Below are 14,263 nucleotides of genomic sequence, written 5' to 3'. Positions count from 1 at the left end.
TACTTTCAAATCTATGATTTTCTTTAAAATTGGAAAAAAAATATTGGAATATTTTTTTCTATATGAAAGGTACCCTATGTTCAACCTGGCAACCCTGACAACATCCATAAAAAATTTCATGATCAGTTGAGAAGGCATGAAAAGGTAATAAATAAGCAAAGTCACTTTCCTATTTATAATATTAGTAAGGATTAGGGAAGCAAGGTAGTTACGTTGCAAGGCCAGGCTTTCTTTGATCTGTATCTTTCGAAGAAAATTTTGCTTTTGTAAGGATGTTTTGTTAAAACTTCAAAAGAGCAAAGTGGGCATATTGAGAAATGTAAAAATAGACACATTGAACATTAACTTAAAGGGACATTAACTTTGAGGGTCTCTTAAAAATGCCTGAGGGTAGCACTATTTATAATTTAATCAATGGCTTTTGTTTTTCAGAATGGTGAGGATGCTATTTCAGATGAAGTTGACATAGAAGAGCAGTTAGCAAAAGAGATAGAAACTGTCCAATCAAACCAAAGATTTTTGAAAGTTCGTACAATGCTGAAAGGTGTTTTGTTCATCAGCACAACTGTAAGGATTTTTTTACGCATTTATTAATTAAATTGTAGTTTATTCATAAATAATACTTATTTTTCATTGTAACATTAAATTTAGATTAACAAGTCATCTAATTTTTTTGACTTATGGCCCCCTTTGTATATGTACATATACATATGCAGTAGGTGCTGCTTTATGTTATCACATTTGGGAAAAAATGATTTGATAACGATAACCAATTGGTTATAATAAACACTGAACGTTCTTTTCTGTGGCTAATTTTTAAATCATGTGTTCTGGTAATGAAATGAATGCACCAATGGGAATAAACTACAGTAGCATGGAAAACATATCCAATAATACAGTATGTAAACTATTGATTTGCAGAAAAGAAATCGTCAATTTTTGTTTGCCTGTTACTTTTACGTAGCAAGCCATTTATAAAACGTTCATAATCATGCTGAAAATGGTTTCAATTTCTGTCACCACTAGTGCATCACTGTTGTTACCTGTTTTTTTTTTTAAATCCTGCAAGAGTAAAGCAACTTCTTGTTGCCCCCCCCCCCCCCTACTTCCTTGTCCCAAACTGTTGAAATTTCATGAATTCCTCCCCACTCCTCGAAGCATGACATTTCATAGGCTTACTAGAACTAGTTAACTATTGGGCAAAGTAAAATGTTTCACTTTGGTTCTAAATTTTTGTTTGAAAGTAGACACAAAGAAAGAAGAATAAAGAAGACATAAATTTGTGTGAAAGAATACACAAACAAAATTTAAAAATAGTACTTTTAATAACATTTAATTCATCTCTTCACATTCTCCAAAAAACATGGAAAATATGGTTTCTTTGAGTTTTTCTTAAAGCAGTATGAAAAAAACTGAATTGTAGTTGTCTAGTTGTTGTATTTACCGCATAATTTGTGGACAACCCCATGTTATGATCATTATCTTCAATCTTATAATTGTCTAATTTATGATTTCCATATCAGTTAGAACAACCAAGTGTGCAGCAACATAATCGTCAACTTGTTGGAAATTTTGTATTTGTGTATGTGTGGAGAGGGGAGGGGGAGGCTAATTCTTTTAAAAGGAATGGAGAGAGGAGCACATTTTAGGTTAGCTTGCGCGGAGTGAAATGAAAATGCAAAGTAGCTGAAAAAAACAATATTTGAGGCAGAGCCCTCAGGGGTGATTGTGTTCTGGTATTTTACCGCATTTCCGGTATTTTCATCTTGAATTCTGGTATCTTCATCTACGAAAATACTGAAACTTCTATATTTTCAGAAAAACCCACTTCTGTAAAATTTAGGGCGATGTTTAAAGGAACGCCAAAAGTCCAAATTGAAGACGTTTTGTTTGGTATAAAGAGTAAACTACGGTCATGTTTTGTAAACTCTATGGTAATTATTGAAGAACAGCTGGGGTGGGGGATGGAATAAAGGCTAGATAAGAAGAGGAAGGAGGGTTACTGGATAGATTATTTTTCCCCTGCTGGAAGGGTTGCAGTAAACAATTTTCCTCCCCTGCTGAAGTCAGCTGTTCTAACTTGTGGCACGCGTGTATCTAAAAGAAAAAGATTCATCAGAATTCCTCCTAACATTTTTCTTCTTTTTCTGCAAAAGAAGCGGTATTTTTCGGATGATGCCTTCACATGTACTTCAAGGTCAAACTGGGAAGGGGTGAAATAGGTGGCCAGTTTTATTTTCTTTTGGGGAAAGTAGGAAGAGAAAAGTGATAAGAGCTTCGACTCCTGTCTTTGTTCTTTATGGCAGTTGGAGGAATTGCAAATATCGTATGCAAATATTTTCTTTATTTTATATTCTGGTTTATGATCTTTATCTGCGTGCGTTCTGTTGTTGTTGAACTAACTCTAACTATACTTTATCGTTATTAATATGCTCCTTGTAAATATAAATTAGTTTGTTTAATTAAATTTTACTAGTTTACTCTTACTTTTCATTTTGCTACTTTTTTTGCTTGATAAATTTATTCATTTGAACTTTGCATGTTCTCATTTAAAAAATGAGGTATCTGGATACATCTGAAGATATTGGCTCCATCAATACAAGAAAGAAGTCCAAGTTTAATTGTGAATGGTTAAACAGAATGGATTCCTACAATGAAAAGATGGAAATATAGTATAAAAAAATGATAGGGCTGGATTTTGTTTTTGTGTTTCTTGCAACAAACCCTTTACATATGCTAATGATGGTGTGAAGGCATTATTGCAACATTCTCCTACAAATACTCATAAAAGAAACCGGGAATCATTAAAAAATGCTGTTGTATTAGGCTTTAGTGTATTAATAAATGAATGTAATTAATAGTTAAGGATTCAGATACAAAGGAGGAAAATAAAACATTCTTTGAAAATTTTTAAGAAATGAGAAAAATTAAAAGAATTTATTTCCCACCTTGCACATGGACGTATTAAGTCCAATTAAAACTTCGAGTTTTAGCCGCAACAAATAATTATGTATATAAACTATTTATATACATAATATAATGTGTACATACACGTAATGTGAAAATATACACCCATCAAAACAATTTTTCTTCTTGGAAAAAAAGTTCAGGTATTTTTTCATGGAGTCACAATCGCCCATGGGTGCAAGTTTGGTGATGTGTTCAAGACAGAAAATATTTTCCGCCCCCCCTCCACCCGCATGCATGCAAGCTTAAAGAAAATGTATGTGTATAAATGTTGTAGATTTGAACTACGCTAGTTTTTGAATCTGTGTTTGATTTGAATTTCAAGGCTTTGACTTTTCTAACAACATGAACCTTAGTTTAAATTGTAATATTTAAGAGTTTTGATATCATAATTCCAAAAACCTAAAACCACACATAACGGAGAGTCTGGGGGCTCTTCTCCCGAATCTTTTTTAAAATGAAGTTCAAAAAATGCAATCGTAGGCTATTTTGGTAAAGTTCAAGGAAAGGAGGGGTTCAGGGACTCTCTTACATCAGTTTTTTCAGTTTTAGTTGTAGTCCTAAAATCACAATATTGGGCGACCCCCAAAAGTATTAGAGAAAGAGCCCTGGGGGGGGGGGGGGCCCTGGGCTCTCCCCGAAATTGAAACTTTAAAAACGAACTTGTACTTCATCTTTCATAATGTTTACACCCTTTTGAATGCATAATTGAAGGGACGGAGTTCCGGAACTCTAATTTGGCAGTATTTCGAAATTGAAGTTCTAAAAACGCAATTTTAGACAATGATGGATAACGTTAGGGGTAAAAGCATTCGAGGCTCCCCTCCATTAGTTTTTTTGCCGATCCTAAACATTTTTATTGCAGCAATAAAATCGCTTGGCGCACAAGATTTTCACTTTTGCCACATAAATCAGTTCTGATCGGAAAGTTTACCCAAGGTTAAAGGTCAAGATTCATGGTCGCCACTCGCCACGTGGCGACCTAGTTTGAACAAGTAGTGACTTAAAAAAACGTCCTCAGTCGCCATCCCCCCCCCCCGTTGTTCCTAGAAAAAAAAATCTTGGGATGAACAGGAATTATGTACAAACTCAAGAGGGTGGAAGAAAATAAATTGCTTTGGAAGCATATGCCTGAGGATAAACACATCAAGGAAGATCGTTTTTTAACCAGAACTGCAATAGTTGTGTCTGAAACATAGACGTCATATTTGGTCACTCACAAGACGGAAGTAGGCAAAGTACTTAAGCGCTTAAGTTTGCAAAAATAAAGCAAAAATGTTCTGTAAGCATTTTAATTATTTATTTATTTATTTTTTATTATTTAAAACAGTTTTCTTGAGAAATGAAAAATTTTGTAATTAAAATTTCATCTTATCCTTATTGTGTTGGACACTAATGTGCTAAAAGCTATAATAGTTCAATTGAATTGATGTTTAATGAAGATTTTACATTTTATAATTATTTTTTTGTTACAAATTCAAAAACTTAAATCTTAATTTTTAGCGCCGTCGCCACATTTGGTCACTTCCAAGATGGAAGTAGACAAGATTCTTTAAGTTCCTAAGTTTCCAAAAATAGAGTTGAATGTCTATTGCAATGCAATGCAAACTATTGAACATTCGGTAAAATGTGCCGCGTTTCCCCCCCACCCCCTGGATAATTAAATATTTTCTTGAAAAAAGCAAAATTTTTTTCATTCAAATTTTATCTTCAGAATATTACTTTATCCGTATTGCTTAGACGCTAATGTGCTATAAACTGACTCTTTCATCTAAATTATTGTTTTTTGGGGGTTTTTAATTATTAAAATTATTTTCATATCCAAAATTTTTTGCTAGTCGCCGTGTTTGGTCATTTGCAAGATGGAAGCAGACAAGACTATTTGATTGCCTAAGTTTCTAAAAACAGAATTGGATGCCTATCTCAATGCAAACTACTGAAAATAACATTAAAAAGGCCAGAAATTGTTTTTTTTTTTTTTTTTTTTTTTTTAATAAATTAGTTATTTTTTGGAAAAGTGAAATTTTGTCAGCAAAATTGTATTTTTTCTAAAATGCAGTTTCCTGCCAACTTTGCATCGATTTATTCAGGCCCGGATCTATAAGATGGTCTCCCTAGCAACAAAATTTGTAGGGCCCCTACCCAGAGGCTAGCAGTGTATATTTGTAACGTTAATAAGTCTTAGTGCTAGTTTGTTTCCATTTTTTCTTCAATTTCTTGAGCCGTTGTGCCCCTTAAGGAGGTGGGCCCTCTCGAATTGAGCAGTCTGCGCGTATGCAGATCCAGGCTTGGATTTATTTTATCTTTTTATTTTAGAGAAAAAAACCCCCCAAAATGCATGTTTCTAGCTCTTAAAATGTAATTCTGTTCAGTTCTACTCATTTGTTTTTTCATGAAATTAGTAAAAACTCCTCCCATTTTGTTCTTCAACACTCAGCGAGAGTTGTGGCCACCAAGTTTTTTGGGTCTAGTGGCCACTGGCCACTTAGAAATTTTCTGAATCTTGACCTTTACCCAAGGTAGCGCCAACAAACCAGAAAAGAAGGAAAGGTATGGGCGACTAATGATAATGAAGTGGCACCATTCCCCATACAGTCTTCATTTGAAAAAGAATTATTTTATAAGGTAGGAGATGGTGAAATTAGCAATAAAAAATCGCTTCAGTGAAGTAGATATATTTTTTAAACGAGGTACACTTTCCAATATTCATTAATTAAAAAAAGCAATAGGGGAACTGAATCCTCACCCCAAGGAGGGCCCCAAATCGCATTCCTCTTAAGGCACTCAAATATAACCTAAAGTGGTGTTTTAAATATTTCAGCATCTAAAAATTTTCGGAGGAGAACGCCCAAACCCCTTCTTCTGAGTTCACCACAAATGAGTTTTTTAATTTGATTTTCTAAATTTTTTTTCTAGGAACAGTACGCCCTTACCTTTATACATGACTTATGACTGCCTAAAAATCTTAGTACTTTAATTTCAGAAACGTTTTGAAAGAAACTTCCTACTCCCTTCCCCCTTAAGTCATCCAAAGATATCCCAAAACAGAGTTCTTAAAATTTCTTCAAAAACTGAAATGTTTCTGGCTGGGTGGCAGAATGCCCCCCTGTCCTTGAGTTTACTAAGGCAGTGTAAGTTTGTGTTTAAGATTTATTTTTCTGTTCCCCACATGGCCAAAGACAACTCATAGTTTTAAGACTTCAATTTCGAAAATGTTTCAAGAAACATCCCCGAATTCCCTAACTCTTAACGCACTCAAAAACAGCGAAAACAGCATTTCAATACTTCAGCATAGAGAAATTTTTGGGGGAGAGAGCCCTCCGAACTCTTTCCTCTAAGTTCACTAAATTTGACTTAAATTTGCGGTTCCACCTTTTTATCACCGAAGTTTTAAGAATTTAATTTCTAAAATTTATAGAGAGAAAACCTTCGAATTCCCCCTTCTTAAGTCCCCCAAAGATTCCCTAAAGCTTCGTTCTGAATACTGCAGCTTTGAATATTTTTCAAGGAAGGGGAACCCCAAGATGGTCTATAGTTGCTCTTTTAAGACTCCAGTTTCGGAATTTCGCCTAAAGACAGCCCCCTCTCCCCTCTTGATATTGCCAAAGACAGCCTAAAGTTTTAAGACTTCGATTACAAACACTTTTCGGGAGAGGTTCCCAAATTCCCTTTCTCTTAAGTCATTTAAGTATAGCCTCAAATAGTTTTTAATACATTAGCTATAAAACATTTTCAAGTTAGAACACCGAAACCATTTCTCAAAAATTCACCAAAAATTGCCTAAATTAGTGTTTTTTAAGACTCCAGTTTCCGATTTTTTTTAGAACCTCCCCCTCCCCACTTTTAAATCATTAAAGGTAGGCTAAACATTTTTGACTTATAAATTTTTAAGAGTTTGCAGACGAGAAATCCCGAACCACTCCTAACTTCAAAAGTGGTTTTTCGATATTTTATTCTTTAGCCCTTGAGTGGCAACCCCCCCCCCCCTAGATTGTCCAAAATATAAATGTTTTAAAGACCTCTGTATTGTGGGTTGATTTGCAGACTTACCCTCTTTGCAAGAGCAGTGTTGTTTCGCAAACTCATGCTGCCATTATTTTTCTCGTTTCCTCCCCCCCCCCCTATTTCCATTCTAGCGAGTTTTAGATTGAAACAAATTGGAATTTAGTGTTTCCTCAAGTCTTAGAAACATGTCAAAAATTCAGGAACAGTGGCCCATCTGTGTTTCAAATCAGCTTGAAATTTTACCCCGCTTCTTCCCAAAATTTCCATTTTTATTAAAATCTTCACAATCCCTGATTGTTCAAGTTTTACCTGGTATGTGGACGCCCTTTGCTGTGGCGAAAACATTTCATCCCGTCAGCAATCACCCTCAATCGGTGATTCAGATTCAACTCTAAGACAATTTAAGAGAGCACTTAATTTTAATTTATGCATGTTAAGTTCGCAAAAAAAAAACAAGAAAAAAAACTATAGGATGATTGAAAATAGCAAGAGAAAAGACGATTAATTCGAAAAATCAAGGAGAATAGCGAGCAACTCCGCGGTCTGCAATGCAGTGAGTTAGAAATAACAGAGCTACCTGTAAAAAAAGTCAAGCAGTGGCGGATTGGTTAAAGAAATCGGCCCTGGCATAAAGGGATGTCGCGACCCCATAGCTTCTATAGATACTAATTTTTACAAAAATGATTGGGAAACGATATCACTTAAATATGAGGAAATTATTCAAAAAATAAAAATACTTTTTTTTAAATAAAATTTAACCAGTGGGGTTCTTTTCTGTGTTTTAATGGTGAACATTTGTAACAAGATAAGCTAAACCTTTGTTTGTAAAAAAAGAGGTGATTATGATAATTTCAAGTATTTTTACGCTGCCTGGTGCTGCATTGATCATTTCCGTAATGATGTCTTTTAACATTACTTCAGTTAGAATAGGGAGGTTATTAGGTAGGCGAGGGGTGTGTGTGACCCCTTAATTTTGCCAAACACATGTATCAATACAGAGAGAGATAGGGAGTAGATTGATTTTCTTGCATACGGGAGTTATTAAATATTAGCATTAGAAACCTAATTGTAAGTTTAACATTGAGTCGTAAAAAATTTTAGATGATTTCTGGTGATGTTAGGGAGAGCGGAGGTTCGAAAGTCCTCCTCCGGCAACTTTTCGGAAGTGAAACTTCAAACTTGCATTTATATATTATCTTCAATTATGTTAGGAAAATGGGGTCCGGGAAACTTTCAAAATATTAGCTCTGAAAACGCAGTTTTAAAAGGTGAAGCTAGAGAAAGGAGAGATTCGAGCAACATCCACCAAGAATTTTTTTGAAATTGAAATCTTAAAAAAGGTAATTGTAAGCTCTTTTTTTTTATTAAAAACTAGGACATCGACATTTACTCAAAAGTTAAGTTCCAAAAACGAAACTTTTAGCGACATTCGATGATTTTAGGAGGAGGAGTTATGGCGAGGCTCTCCTTGGAATTTTTTCGAAATTGAAGCATTAAAAACGAGATTTCTGACGTGCTTTACTGATGATGACGAAGGGGGAGGGGAGGGGAGACTTTCTTTGAAACTTTTCGATGCTGTAGAATGTAGATTCAAGAGAGGATCGAGGTCTTTCACCCGGTAAACAATCGAAACTTCGGAAAGAGAAATTAGAGGGGTAATATTTAATGCGGAAAGATGATGTAAGTAGACAATGGAAGATATAAAGGTCCGGTGTACCTGTGAGTCCATGACAACATGACATGGACTTTTACATGATACAGAACCTGAAAGTAAGAAACCAAGTAGATTGAAAGGGAAAGGACTACGGCCAGTTCCAAAAATTGCTTGGTGTGTGGTGTTTAGATTTAAATTTGAGGTTTTAATTTAATTTTTGGGAATAGGTCAAAAAATCTTCTGTCATGATGTTAAGGAAAATTTGGGGATTTAGAGGTTTTCCTCCTCTTTTTTTTTGAGAATGAATCCCAAAAAAGGTAATTTTAGGCGATCTTCGATGATATGATGGGAAGGAGATGCTTAAGGGGCCCTTCGAAATTGTTTCGACACTGATTTTTGACGCTCTTTAATAATGGGGCGGGGACGTTTCAAGGTCGATTGCGGCGGATATACTCTCCTCGAAGTTTTTTTAAGCTGAAATCTCAAATACGCTGTTATAGGCCATCTTTAATGACGTTAAACTAGGGAATGGGGTTCGGGAGTTTTTCCAGGGAATTCCTTAAAAAGCTAAGTTTCAAAACTGCACTTTAAGCAAACTTTGGTGACTAAAAAGGAAGATATAAGCTTTTAGATCCCTCTCTTCCCTCCTTTTTGGCTACATCCCAAACTTCTTTTATTTATTTTATTGGTAAAAAATATGAAACACCCACCAACAGTGTTCTTCTTTAAAACCATTTACATTTAGATTTCCCATAATAAAATTTTCAATTTCCAGCCTAGTATTTTTATTTGTATGAAATGCAAGCTATCTGTGGCCCCAGGTAAAAAAACTTTTCTTGAACTGATCTGGTGCTTTGGTGACCTTAAATAACCTTAATGATCTTTGGTCTTTTTTTCACTCTATTTTATTTTAAATATCATTCCTTCTTCATCTCTTGATAAAGTTTTGTTTCAATTTTCAATTTATACACGATTTTTGCATTCAAACACTTGGAACTACTAATGTGACTATCAGTTTCAATATTTCCAATCTCTCTCGCTATATTTTAATTTTTCTCCTAGTTAAACCATAATTCGGGGGCTTGTGTATTTTTCTATATGCATAACTCTGATTTTCCGGATGATATTTTTCAGTTTTAAAAAATAGGAAAGGTAAATGGTAGAAAAGGTCGGTGTGCCGGCGGCCCCTGAGAATCATATTTTTTTATATAATTATTTTTAAACTGAAGGGTCTTCAACCGTGGGTTTAAACCCTTCGAGGGATATTGAGTGAGAGAAACTGAATTTTATTTTTCGCAAAAAAAAAAAAAAGTTAGAAACGCACATTTAGGAGGCCTTTACTTAAATAATCTTTATAATACCGAATTTCGGATGCTCCAAATTGTGTTTTAAGATTGCATTTTATGTTAAAGCTTTATTGGAAAACTCTTATTGCAATCGTCACTTATATTGCAATTGTTATGAACTACAATTCATAACAATTGTGAATTGCCATTCATAAGTAAAGTGATTGTGAATTGCAATTCATAGAGGAAATTGAAAAATGGACAAAAGTATTTTAACTTTTAAATACTGCCCTTGTTTTTCTGTTTTTTATTGCATTACTAAAATGAAATTGGCGGCCCCATTTCTGAAAAAACTGGGCTGGTGTAGCACTCCTACGGCCTCCTTGCACCCTCCATCCGCGGGCTTGAGCCCATGCGTAAGGGATTGAAGAAAGAGAATTTACGTAGCGGTATTTACATTTTACTGTTTGTAGACAGGGCAACTGATCGGCCCGAAACATGACCGACCCACCGGGCAAATGCCCGGTTGCCCGCCGTGTGTATCCGCCACTGGCGGCGCGAGTCTAAAAGCCACTCCTTCTAAAGCACATTGCAAACAAATGAAGCCCATGGCGGAAAATCGAGAGAATGTCGATGTAAAATCGTGGTTATGGACTGGTCCAGTAATTAAAGCATATTTTTCAAGCACTAAATTTTTCATCTTTAAGTAAAAACGGAAGGAAAATCTTCGAATTTCTTTCCGTCCCGACCTCCGTCTCGGAAATTTTGTCCAAGACGTAAATCCGTCTTGAGAAGGAAGGTCTTGCACCCATGCAATCACCCGTGACAATGCTTGGGTGGGATGGGGGATTACATTTCGAATGCACTATAGTGTTCAGAGCAGGGGTTCTCAAATTGGGTGCTGCAAAGTGTCTGGGTGTGTGGCAATTTCCTCTGGGATTTGGAAGGCTTATTAAAACAATCACTTTACCAATGTTCCTATACATTGCAGGGTTCATACTTCCTTAAAAAACCCTTAATTTCATTAAGCAAAATTAAGGTCCCTTTGAACCCCATTTTCTTTTTTTTTTCCATTTTCCCCCCTTAAATCTTTATCCTCTGCGATATATGCCAAAAACGTATGCTTGGGAAACATGCTGCTAACACTATCAAACACATGTTTCGTCGAAAATTGCATGCCTTGTTTGAGCTTTCAATCTTTTTGCATCCTGCAAATATTTCAATCATTTTTAATGTTAGACGGTTTTTTCACCATATGCTACTTTTTATCTGCTTATTTTATTCATTATTTTAATAATATTTTTATTTCTTAAATTTATTTTAGAAAAAATGCAAAAATCGGTCAAAAAAAAAAAAAAGTGTTCCAACTCCCAGTCTCAGATTGTATGGAAACTTGGCATGCTTACGTTTTATTTAAGAAAGTGTTCAAAATATTTATGGTAAACCTCTAATTGTTTAGTCTTTATAGCCTGTATATTGTTTTTGGAATTTTATAATTTAATGAAGCAACTTCAAGTTCTTTTGATCCTGAAATAGTATTATGAAGCTTATAGAGCCAAATTTTGAATTTTCGCTGTGAAAAGTATGTTCTACGGCATAAGGAAAACTTAGATTTTACACTCTGTTGTAAATTCATACTTTACAAATAAACATAATTTTAAAATTTATGTTCTCATTTTCAATATCTTTAATTCAAATGTTTTTAATTAAAAAAATATATTTTTTTCGCATAAATATGAAAAATTGATATTATTGAATGCTACAGCGGAGATTGAACTCTGGCTCCTCAACCCTTTATTTGAGGACTCGGGGAGGGGAGGGATAGAAATTGTTGCCTTTCTTGAAAAACTTAAATTTATATATAAATAAACCAACTTGCAAGAAATGGTGCAATGATGCAAATTTGTACAAAAGGGGATGTTAGTAACAATAATAAATGAAAAGCAATAATAAGAATACCATAGTTTAAACATCTCGAAGAAAAGATATTTTATTTCTTTTCCCTCAATTTGCCTCTCACTCCAATAATGTATGCTAAAATTTAAAAAAATAATGCTTTAATATACAAATAATTTTCTAGTTATCCCCATTTTCCTGTTCTTTTTTATAATTAAATTTTAAAAAATAAATACTATGCTTTAAGAACAATGTGTGCCATGTATTGTATTAATTACTGCCCAATTATTTCAAACATAATTAATAGGGAAAAAAATTTGTGTTATCTTTGAAACTGGTAAAATAGCCATTTTTTTGTTGAATCTTGGTATGGCATGGACTCCAGGAGCTATTTTAATCTTTTCCCTTTTCTGCATGATTTAATTTTTTTTTTTTTTTTGGAATTTCCTCCTTTTTGCTCTTTGACCACTCTCATCCCTGTGATGTATGATGTTAAAAAATAGAATTCACTGATAATGTGGCATTGCAGTCAATTGCACCTCTCCCTGCATTTTGGGAACAATGTTATGCATTTGTGTATGTGTCAAAATGAAATCAAGTACTTTGCCCCCCTGGAAAGCTTTGAAGTGGTGTACCCAAAGTTATCTAATTATTTCCGATGAGTCATTAAAAATATTTATATATTAAATTTCACTTTTAAAAATGAGTATGAACCCTGCATTGACTTTACTGGGGAAATTCTCTAAGCTTTGTGTCCCAAATATCTTTGTGTGTCTTTGCTGTGCAAGTTTTGTGACCCAAATGTTTGACATGTGCACCTTTCGTATAACCGCAGATATCAAGTTTAAAGACTAATTCCTATTTCACTCGCTGTAAAATGTCAAGGCAATGGTCGTTCATTTTCCAACACGATGGGGCACCCCCATTATCTGACAGATGCTCCCCATTTCTTTAATAACAAGCTTTGTAATTGTTGAATTGGATGAGACTATGATGACAACAATAACGTTCTTTAGTGACCAGCGTGCTCTCCAAACCCAACTCCAAGTGATTTTTCTATAGAGTTACATAAAAGTTCGTGCCCCATGTGTTACATGATTTACAAACATGATTTACAAGATTAATGCCAAAAGATCACAGTGGCATATTCTACCATTGATAGTGACATGCTACAACAAGTGAAACAAGAATTAGACTTTAGACTGAATTAGACCTAGATTTATCTGTCGCAATACGAAAGGTCCATATATCGAATATTTCGGAAAGTCAGCATTGTTGCTGTATTGGTAATATGTTTGTTTCAACATAGCTTCCTCCAAACCCCCGAGGGAATTGCGATATGTATATGATAGAGATAAAATAGGGTGATGTAAAAGTTCTAATTCGTACCCCGAATAGGAAAAGTTTGAGAACCCCTGGTGTTAATCAGTTTGTCAAGAATTATTTGGGAATTTTCTTATTTTTTATTTGTTAATGCATAGATATATGATAAATTCCCCTCATATGGAATTGCAATTAGGTGGGCAACTACTTAACTAATTATTTTACAAAACTAGACTAGTAGGGAATATTTTGTAATTTTATTGAAAAAAGGAATGCAACTTATTTATCTTTCTTTCTTTCCAAATTTAGCTGCTTGATCCTGCACACTTAGTTACTGCTATGTTTGAAAGTGTACTCAAAACTCAAAGAAGAAAAACTAGATTCATTCAGAAGGTGAAGCCTATATCCCTAACGTGTAAAGCATATCCAACTGATATTGCTAAGGCTCTTGATGCAGTTTTATATGAGTACTCTCAAAAAGAAGGAAATCGATGTATAACGTATAAAATTGAATGCAATATTCGACATAACACTCTTATGACATCATCTCATATACGATGGTATGTGAGAGAGTCAATGAAAAAGTTCCCACAATGGTCTCAGACTGTATTTGGTCCAGAAATTATTCTTGATATTGAAGTTCTACGTCATATGTGCTGCATAGGATTTTTGAAAAAGTATGAGGACTACAAAAGGTATAATCTATCAAAAGCTATAGCTGGAAACTCTGAAAATTCACAAGATTGTAAAGATCAAGTTGATAATTCAGAGCAGCCAAGTGGAAGCAATGAAGAGCAGATTCCAAATTCTGACTGAATAGTGTGATTATTTGATATACAAAATGAAATAAATGATTGTTTCTTTATGTGTATTTTTCATATATACATTTGTTTCAATTCACATACTTCCTAGACACAGATACAGTAAAACCATTAAAGTTGACTATCTTTGTAAGTTGACCACTTTTTTGAGGTACAGAATTAGTCCTATATCATATAAGTTGACCACTAAAGTAGTGTACCGTAAACGGTCAACTTACCCAGGTTCCACTGTAGTAGACTTTTAGTTTAAAAGTTTTCAGAATTTATTTCTGACTGCAGAATGTGGCATATAAATGGCTGAAGGAACTCAC

General features: G+C 34.4%; 1 protein-coding gene across 1 annotated transcript in view; it reads left to right on the top strand.

Moving 5' to 3' along the window:
* The window catches only part of LOC129225546 (THUMP domain-containing protein 1-like), a 54,907-nt gene extending 40,911 nt beyond the window's left edge, over positions 1-13,996 (top strand). Inside the window, exons 3-4 of the mRNA XM_054859991.1 lie at positions 433-567; positions 13,441-13,996. Coding sequence (XP_054715966.1) covers positions 433-567; positions 13,441-13,947 — 642 coding nt within the window. The 3' untranslated portion in view covers positions 13,948-13,996. The remainder of the gene's footprint in view (positions 1-432; positions 568-13,440) is intronic.
* Positions 13,997-14,263: the final 267 nt, after the last annotated feature.

The sequence above is a fragment of the Uloborus diversus genome, chromosome 7, assembly GCF_026930045.1.
Source record: "Uloborus diversus isolate 005 chromosome 7, Udiv.v.3.1, whole genome shotgun sequence".
Lineage (NCBI taxonomy): Eukaryota > Metazoa > Arthropoda > Arachnida > Araneae > Uloboridae > Uloborus > Uloborus diversus.
This window is presented reverse-complemented; position numbering and strand designations above follow the sequence as displayed.